General features: G+C 33.9%; 1 protein-coding gene across 2 annotated transcripts in view; it reads left to right on the top strand.

Moving 5' to 3' along the window:
- Positions 1-10,205, top strand: part of CEP135 (centrosomal protein 135) — a 66,121-nt gene that overhangs the window by 40,617 nt on the left and 15,299 nt on the right. For both annotated transcript variants that reach the window (XM_006922515.3, XM_015597592.2), the window contains 6 exons: positions 5,883-5,998; positions 6,075-6,229; positions 6,660-6,715; positions 7,455-7,623; positions 8,481-8,591; positions 8,866-9,051. In XM_006922515.3, coding sequence (XP_006922577.1) covers positions 5,883-5,998; positions 6,075-6,229; positions 6,660-6,715; positions 7,455-7,623; positions 8,481-8,591; positions 8,866-9,051 — 793 coding nt within the window. The remainder of the gene's footprint in view (positions 1-5,882; positions 5,999-6,074; positions 6,230-6,659; positions 6,716-7,454; positions 7,624-8,480; positions 8,592-8,865; positions 9,052-10,205) is intronic.

Raw genomic sequence — 10,205 nt, forward strand, 5'->3', positions numbered from 1 at the left:
AACTTTATAATACAAAGGAAACTTTGTATCAACTTAACTCTGTATCAACTTAATAATATAACCTAATAATATAACTTAATAATATAACTTAATAATATAAAAAGTAGCTAATCCAAGCAACTTTTGTGGTGAGAAATATTCCAAAGAGGAAAAACTGCAAAAAAATAAAATCGAGGGGAGGGGAGGTTGGGAGTCTGGGAGAATGGGGTGAAGGGTTAAAGAAGTACAAATTAGTAGCTGATGAATGGTCACAGGAATGGGGAACATGGCATAGGGAATGAAGTTAGCATTAATAATACATTGGCTAGGTGGAGGGCGGGAGGGTGGGAGCAATTGGGGGATCATTTTACGAAATATATAGATTTCTAAACAATGTACCGTATATTTGAAACGAATTAAAATAAATATATATTTTTTAAAAGCATTTAACTCTGGCAAAAATTGGGAAGATGGGTTTAGAGTTAAGAAACTGGTGGCAAACAGTAGGGGCCGTGTGTCTTGACTGAAACAGTGGCAGTGAACTTGGAAGACAAGGCCAGATTTAAGAAAGATTTCTTTCATAAAATCAGAAGAACTTGAATGACTTACATGGGGATGAGAAAAAGATGCAGTCGTGCATAATGTTTGCCTTAGGAGATTGGGTCGTTGGTTAGCCATTGGTCAATTTAGAATACAGAAGACTGAAGGAAACACTCTGAAGAATTCACTCTGAAGAATCAGAAGAAATATTTCTCTCTAAATTAGGTTTGCAGTAAGAATTGGGAAAAGATTTTCAGATGTCAATATGACATTGCATATTTGAAACTAAATCAGTCATGAAGTAGTAACAACTTGAGATGAGAAAGGATTGTGGTAATAATGATGATTAGAAAAAAGATTGATAAATTAAAACTGAAAGTATGAGTGAACAGAATAGATATATCAGAAAACCTATTTGGTGATACAGAAAACAACCTCAAGAAATTCACCTAGAAATCAGAACTCAGAAGGATAAAAAGAAATGATAGAAAAAAGATACTCGGGTCTAATATATAAACGCTGAAAATTGCAAAAATATATAGTAAAATAACAGAATTGAAAATCAAAGGAATAATTAGGAAAAGAAAGGCCTGAGACTGATTCATAAGGGGTTTCTGATTAACAAACAAAACTTACTGAAATAAGACCAAGAGCTGGATGTGTCTATTTAAGGACTACTATATTAGCAACTCATTTAGGGCATCTTTAGTTTTTGCTCTTTTGCTGCTCTGACTACAAGTCTTGATAAGTTAGACTTTAGAAAAAATAAAGTAGAAGCCGCTTTTTCCTACCTTCTCTTCTTTTTTTCTTTCTTTCCTTTTTTTTTTTTTTTGCAAGCACTACATACATCCTATGAAGGAGAGCTTCTCTTCTGGTTCATGTCCATATTCAGCTTCAAAATACAGGTACCATGGTATATTTCTGTCATGCAGAATTATTAGTCTACCTTTTTCTCTTTTATGTCCAGCAGTTGACTGGACGTGGCATTTAATCCATTTTGGTTTTTCCTTCAGACTATTGCCACAACTCTCCTTTCCTTCCCTCACAGGAGGTCCTTCACAGTCTTAGGCATTTAAGGCAGAGCTTTCAGGGCCCTCTCTTGGATACCTTGAGACAGCTCCTTTGGTGTTTTTGTTATATTAATACCCTTTTCTCTTGTGAGCTCAATCTGCTGCTTTCCTCACCTAGGTGTAATTTAGTTACTGTGTTTAGGAAGGGATTGTGGGGAGTTTTTTATATAACCTGGGAAATTTCATGATTTCATAACTTTGTTTTGCTTTTACAGAGAAATCTGACTTACCTTGTCTCTGAGACAAGTGTGTCAATCACATTCTTCATATAAGTATACATTGGTAGAACCATGAGTTCAAGCCGAATCCAAAGCTAAACTCAGAACAAATCGGAACACCAAGCACTCTGTGGAAGCAAAGCCACATCATTTAAACCTCATGCTACTTTCAATATGGTTAATAGAGATCTTGCTGCCCCTTTAATCACATCATAGAGATCTTGCTGCCCCTTTAATCAAATCAAGTTCTCTTTCCCTTGAAGACGTGAAAACATGTAAGAAGCTGATAGATAGATGAATCATATATTCCTTTCTGTGTGCCTGGCGGACCCATCTTCTCTCTCCCTTCCTAAATTAGGCATTTTTCACCAGATTTCAGTGCCACTAAACAGTATTTTCAGGAATGGCTGTTTCTTTCTGTTTCTTTTCACCAAACAGACTATATCAAACATAGTCTCTAATTGTCCAAATAGAGGATCTTTGGTTTGCTCTTTTGGTGAAGTACCAGAGGTCATAATACAAAATCCCACTTTATAACCACCCATTAAACAAATGACTGTTGTCTCCCTTGAATTTTAGTGTTTAATGGGACCTGGCATTTAATTCCCCAAATCAAAACTTTATAGCAAAAATACTATAAAGCAACTTCACTCTACCCAAGATAAGATAGTCTTAGCTTCTAATAACATGCTAGCCATTCTCTACAGCAAGGATCCATACACTTTTTCTGTAAAAGGACAGAGTATTTTAGACTTTGCGGGCCTTCTGGTCTCTGTCTTGCCTCTTCAACCCTGCCTTTGTTGCCCAAAAGCAACTATAGACAATATATAATGAAGGAGTATGGTTGTGGTCCAATACATTTTATGGACACTGAAATTTGAACTTCATGTAATTTTTATGTCACAAAATATTAATCTATTGAAAGTTTTTTTCAGTCATTTAAACATGTAAAAACTATTCTTGGTTTTTAGATTTTACAAAAACAGGTAGCAGGCCATAGTTTGCCAAACTCTGCTTAAAGACAGTTTCCAGCCCAGTCAGACAACTGACTTTTCTCAAACAACCCCAGAGTAAACAGTCTTAAACCTTAAATTTGCTAGCTCTGAGGCTCTAAACATTTAGATTCCTGCAGCTGAAAATACCTTCAGACCGTTTTCACTTCACTTTAGTGTTTAGTTATCTGTGAACCTTCTTCAAAACTAGAGGGTTATATACTTATTCAGCATTAAAGAAACACATTAGCAGGTTTTCCCGGTCCATAAACTAGTTAGAGTTAATATAATGGCAATAGGTTATCAGTTGTTACAGTAGGATTTGGGTGTATTCAGAAAATCAAATATAACTTCTCCCTTGAGAAGTATTTATTTGTTAAAGGAATTGAAAACCATTTTAGAAAAGAAAAAGAAGGTTCATATGTTCCCTAGGATGCCTAAGAACTGTCTTCTGGGCATGCCTAACATTTTTTCTCCCGAGACAGGAAGAGGAGCCAGGGCCCTAAGTGAGGACAGCTGAGCTCATGGGCTGGACTTGAAAGGGCCAAGAGAACTAGGGCCACCAGATAAAATTGTCATCCCTTTGCAGAAAGGTAAAAGAGAAGCCAGCCCTGATCCCCAGTCCCCACTCTGGCTCTCTAAGAGATGATATTTTATCGTAGCCTTTCTCAGATAGTAGTGGGCCATAGACTCTTGGAGACAGCTAAAATAAAACAATACCATATCTCTTTCCTCTATTATTCCATTAAAACTCCAAACCTACCCTTCTTAGATGGAACTTCAGCTCCATTTTAGAACTTGAACACTTTTTATGAATAAGGGACCCTTTAAGATGCTGTCTTTGTTTAAAATGTACTCCATTATGCAAATGAACAGGACAAATAGCGACTCATGGACATGGACAATGGACTAGTGGTTACCAGAGGGGAGGGGGGGAAATAAATAAAATGCTAAATAAACAAACAAATAAATAAATAATAAATGAATAAATAAATAAATAGTTTAAAAATATACATATACTCCGTTATGAAGGGAAGTAATTACTTTTGCCCCCTAAAATAAAAGCATGCATACCACATGGGTAGTAGAGAGCTAGAACTTTGATTCTAAGTGAAGTTTTATTGCTTGACATTCTGGTGGGAAATCATCACTTTCTTTTGCTATGTTTATAGCACTTTCAAAGCTAAGAAATTGGTTCCTTTTTCCTAAGAACTTAGTTATCAGAAGGTCCTCAAAATTTCCTTTCCAAACACCATGATGAACAAATGATATGATGATAGTCATTCAACTATTCTTCCTTATGAACTTTATACCTCAATTCTTTCATGAAGAAAACCTTTATCTTAGCAGCAATACTCCTGTCAGAAAAGTTATATCCAAGATCTGTTGTAGAATCTCTGTTGTCCCCATCCCTGTCTACACTAGAATATGAAAAGGCAAAGCTATTTTTAGGACTCACCAAATACCTACTTTGTATGTATAATCAGTCAGCATGTTACTCTGCCTTCTTTATCAGCCCGCTTTCATTAGGAATTAACCCTGCTTATGAATTTAGATGTAAAGAGATTGTTATGTTTATATTTAGGATTTCAAGTACTGTCAACTACTCATTGTCCTTCATTAGGAACTCCTTGGGCCATTCTGTTTTTGAAAGGACTCTGTATACCTTATCGGAAGATATTTTCCCTTCCACGTAGAGGATGTTGGTCTCCCTGTTGGTCTTCATAGAGCACAATGTGATATGGTAGAAAAACACTGATATCAGGTTAGATTAGCTTGGATTTATATCTTCTCTTTGCCTTAAAAGCTTTGTTACCTTGGACAAGTTATTGGTTATTTGTCTCTATAAAATTGGCATAATAGTTCTGATTATGGAACCACTCTAGGAATAAGATCTAATATATATAAAGTACCAGTATAATGAATATTAGTTTTCTTCTTTCTCTGCTTCTCATATCCCTTGGAGCAATCGCTATAGCTTTTAGGAACAGCTTAAAGACAGTGCAGTCACCTGGACTCAGATAATTTTATGAATTAAATTGCTTGAACATAAAGTCTTCCTGACTGGATTCTGTTTGTGCATTTCTAAAGAAGTCATTCTCAGCTTGACTTTCTTCTCTACCTCTGGGTCATCATTCACTTACTGTTAAAGCAGTCAGAGTCATGTCCTTTGTCTTTCAGAATACTTCAGTATTGCCAGTAAAACTTTTTCATTTCTCTGGAGCTGTCCCATTTTACTAGTGGTTTCAGAATCCAAACCTCCTCCAATTCTAAGCTAAGCCACCCTTGGCATCTTATTCCCTGCATTATCCTCAGACAAACCTGTGGGACTTCCCAATAAGTAGCTTGAGGTGAGACCCATGTCTTCCCAGCAAGGCAGAGCTAAGAACTCCTAGGTCAGGACTAAAATTATTTCAAAGACTCTTAGATGACATGAGAGCAAATTCTTGTTACTTCTGAAAAATAATCTTACTGATCAGTAAGTGATTATTCTGAAATTGTCTTTAGTTCTATATGCCCTTTATTTTGCTCCCTGAAAGGTAGCAAAATCCTTAGTCTTAAATCTTCATGTCACTACAATAAATGCCTACTTCCCCAGGTTACTATGACCTCCAGTTGACTACCTACCAAAAAATCAGAAAAGGAAGCAGAATTAAAAGCTCACTGGTCTGCATGGTTAGGATATATGGATATTCCTTTGAAGTTCTAAGCCGTACTATAAAAACAGGACTTTCTTTTTGCTACCACTTTTGGAAATAGATTTTAAGAGACAGAGTTGATATTAAGAAACTGAGAACTTTAAAACTACCAGGAAGCTTTAAAACTGCCTCTAGAAAAGAGTACATAATTAATTTGATTTTTATACTATATTAGTTTTAGGAGGATGGAACCATTTTGAAGAAAATGGTAGATGGCAAGAAATAATATATAATGCCATTGATTATACTGGAAGAGCTTTAAAATAAAAAATAAAAGAAACTTTAAAAAAAAAGAAAAATCTTTTTAAAATCTCTCAATTTAAAAAATTTATTTCTGCCAGAGATAAAAAATATATTGTTTGTTTTTGTCCACCAATTCTTTAGGATAGTAAATGAGCAGCTACAGCGGTCACTCGATGATTATCAGCACCGACTTTCCTTAAAAAGAGGTGAACTTGAATCAGCCCAAGCACAAATTAAAATACTAGAGGAAAAAATAAGTAAGTATTTAAAAAAAAATTTTTTTTTTTTTTGCTAATCCTAATTTACTTTAGCTAACAAACACTTCATTTATAGGTAAAATACACCTTAAGATGACTTCACAAGATGAAGAGGCTCATGTAATGAAAAAGACCATTGGTGTTATTGATAAAGAAAAAGACTTTCTTCAGGAGACTGTAGATGAGAAGACAGAACAGATTGCAAACTTACAAGAAAACCTAGCTAATAAAGTATGTGACTGTTAAATGTTTTTATCTAGCATCCAAACAGAAAAGAAGATTTGAAAATTACATGTTTCAAATATACAGTTATTACCCATATACAACTTCCTAAAACCCAGGCCATAGCTTCTAATATGTTTAGATTTCATTTTATCTCGATAATTTGAATCTTCAAAAGTTCTATTTGTAGAATGTAATTTTATCAGCTTTGATTACAGCAAACTCAAGGAAACAATTCAAGTTCTTAGAGTGGATAGAAACATGCAAATTATGTGAAAGACAGTTGGGACATGGAAACATATTTACTTGGAACTTTTGTCTATAGCATAATTATTTAATTGGATTTTAACTATATAAATGTTATAAATTATATAAATTCAACTAAAGACATTTCTATATGAATTGTTTCAAATTTTATCTATTTTTATAATTTCTATAGGAAAATGTTATTGCTCAGATGAAGATAACAGTCTCAGAGTATGAATCTTCTCTGAAGTAAGTAAGCAATGAAATGTCATCCAGCCTTTTTGGACATTTTCAGTGAATGCAGCTTTAAGTACCAACTGACAATAGGATACTTTCTTTTTTCAATTTTTCTGTTTTTGATGACAACAGCAGCATCATTTTCTCAGGCTCTTGCATGAAAATGTTATTCTCTTTAACTTCCTTTCTTATTCTGTCATCTACATCTAAACAGTTATGTCATTAATTATTCTTTTACATGCCTACTTGCTCTTTATTGTAACTACCCAATGCAGGCCCTAATTGTTAAAACTTAGATTACTTTAGTAGCCAGTCTTGAATTTATTCTACATCTAAATCTAACTTGAACACTATTACAAAATTTTACATTTTATGTCTAGTCTCTCTACTTCAGAAGTCACTAATTATATTTATTTTGTATACCCTTACATAATAGTGGTGAATTGAACATTAAATAAATATTTTCCAGTTGAATCTGTTGCCCTATTAATTGCTAGATGAATCTCCTAACACTTGAAAGTCTTCTGTTTTTACTTGACTTTTTAAATAATACATTTATTTTATGGCTTTATTTGCTCATGACTGGTACAGAGCTAAAATCTGCTTTACCTAAATAATCAGTGCCTTAATATAGTAGTTATAATTTCTTATATTCTTAGTATATTTAATTCAGAGTACAACAGTTTTCTTTTAAATGGACTAAATTTTTCAAGAAGCTTTCTTGCTTATTTCCACATTACTAATGCAACAGCCAGCTAAAAGAAACTCTAACTAGTCGGGACCGTGAGATAAGCAGCCTCCGGCGCCAGCTTGATGCAGCTCACAAAGAACTCGATGAAGTAGGAAAATCTAAAGAAATATCTTTTAAGGAAAATAGAAGATTACAAGATGACCTGGCTACAGTGGCAAGAGAAAACCAGGTATGAACAAATGCATGAAATTTGATAGTTTTACTGTCTACATTTTTATAGGATATGTATTATTTGCTAAATCTTAAAGCTCTAAATATGTTTTCTCGTTTAATGTAATAATATAAATATCAACAAAAAATAATTCTTTAAGAGAATGGTATCTATAAGGGTATTTAAAAATGTGGTTAAGAATGCTGCTATATGTTACAGAGTGTCTAATGGGTACAACTGTGGTCTCACCATTTCGGTCTTTGTTACAAGGAATCCTAAAGCTGGTAGCACGATATTCTCTGTGACAGAAATTTTTGTCACCCCACTGGATGTGGACCTCAGTTGCTGTGTTTTAAAGACCCATTATAAATTTTAATTATTCATACTTCAAGTGCCTTAGAGGTAGACCCGTGAGTAAATTAATGAATAATTTAGAATGGCAAATATTGAAAGGTATTGGTTTTGTTTGTGCTGGTTTATTGAAGGATTATACTAAAAAGACTAATAATTTTCCTATTTTAAATATTTTGTTTTTCTTAAAATTACTTTCAGTATCATTTATTATAAAGCCTATTGCTGATATATGAATTCTTAAAAATGTCGACCGTCGAGCATAGCTAGCTCTTAATATAAATAAATACTAGATACATGGTTAGGACTATTGTGGGAGATGTGTGTTAATATTTCATTAAAAAGTCAAGATCAGTCAGTCAAGATCAGTCAGGAAAAATGAGTGAAAGTAACACTTAGGAACACTTTTCCCTGTTTCCTGCTCTCTCTTACTTCCCAAATTCAAAAGTAACCATTTGAATATAAATAGAACTTACTAGGTTCTATGTTCATTCTAGATTTGTCTTCAATTTTCTGATTTATAGGAAATCTCATTGGAATTGGAAGCAGCAGTGCAAGAAAAAGAAGAAATGAAGAGTAGGGTTCATAATTACATAACTGAGGTGTCACGATGGGAGAGCTTAATGGCTGCTAAGGTGAAAATATGTTTAGGTTGGATGTAAGACTGATTGTTTTTCATTTTTTCATATTTCTTTATTCTGTCTTTATTAGATATTAACTTATGAGAGTGAAGATCTTGCTTACTGTCTTTTTATGTATCCCCATAGATCTTAGTATAGTATCTGCACAGATAGCTTATGCTTCCTACATTAAAACAAAAATCCCAATTTGTATATATATTTATGACATGGGTATTACAGTAAGTGACAATTACTAATTTAGAAACAATTTAATTATGCTTAAAACCAGGAAAAAGAAAATCAAGATTTGTTAGATAGATTTCAGATGCTTCATGACCGTGCTGAAGACTGGGAGGTCAAAGCCCATCAAGCTGAGGGAGAAAGCAGCTCAGTTCGCCTTGAACTTCTTTCTATTGACACAGAGAGGAGACACCTTCGTGAAAGAGTGGAGCTGTTAGAAAAAGAAATTCAGGAGGTAATATATTTATTTGTCTTGTAATGTCTTGTAAAGACATTATTTAATCAAGCAGAAAACATTCAAAGGTACTTTATCAAAGTGAGGGTTAAGTATTGATAAAATCAAGTTCAGTGCTAATTTTTTGTCTTTCTGATAATTTGCTTAAGAGCTCTCATTACTTTTTCTTATTGTAGGAAAATATACATAACATCGAATTTACCATTTTATCCATTTTTAAATATACAATTTTGTGGCAATTACTACATTCACATTATTGTGCAACTATCACCATCACCTATCTCCAGAACTTTTTTATCTTCCCCAACTGAAACTCCGTACCTATTAAATACTAACTCCCCATTCTCCCTCCCCCAGTCCCTGGCAGCCACCATTCTGTTTTCTGTCTCTGTGATAGTGACTACCCTATGTACCTCATATAAGTGGAATCATATAATATTTGTCTTTCTGTGACTGGCTTATTTCACGTAAGTTTCACTTAACCACAAGGTTCATCCATGTTATAGCATGGTCAGAATTTCATTCCTTTTTAAGGCTGAATAATATTTTACTGTATATATAAACCACATTTTGTTTATCCTTGCATCTGTCAATGGACATTTGGTTTATTTCCATCTTTGGCTATTGAGAGTAATACTGCTTTGAACATGGTTGTACAATATCTAGTAGAGTCATTGATTTCAGTTCTTTAGAGTAAGTTTAATTGCTGGATCATATGGTAATTTTACGTTAATTTTTTGAGGAACTGCCATACAGTTTTCTACAAGGGCTGCACCATATTATATTTCCACCAACAATGTAAGGGTTTTAGTTTCTCCACATTCATGTCGACACTTGTTATTTTGTCTTTTTTTTTTTCTTTTTATGATAGCAATCCCTATGGGAGTACAGTGGTGTCACATTTAGATTTGACTTTCCTTTTCTAAAATTTTTATATATTTATTTTATGGTGAGGTTTTTTTAAAATTAGTTTCAAGTATACAGTACATTGGTTAGACATCTTTATAGTTCATAAAATGATCCACTCAAGTGCTCCCTCCCTCCCCTGACTCTTCACCTAGCCAATGTATTAATGCTAACTACATTCCCTATGCCGTGCTCCCCATCCCCGTGACCATCTATCAGCTACTAATTTGTACTTCTTTAACCCTTCA

The sequence above is a fragment of the Pteropus alecto genome, unplaced genomic scaffold, assembly GCF_000325575.1.
Source record: "Pteropus alecto unplaced genomic scaffold, ASM32557v1 scaffold57, whole genome shotgun sequence".
NCBI lineage: Eukaryota > Metazoa > Chordata > Mammalia > Chiroptera > Pteropodidae > Pteropus > Pteropus alecto.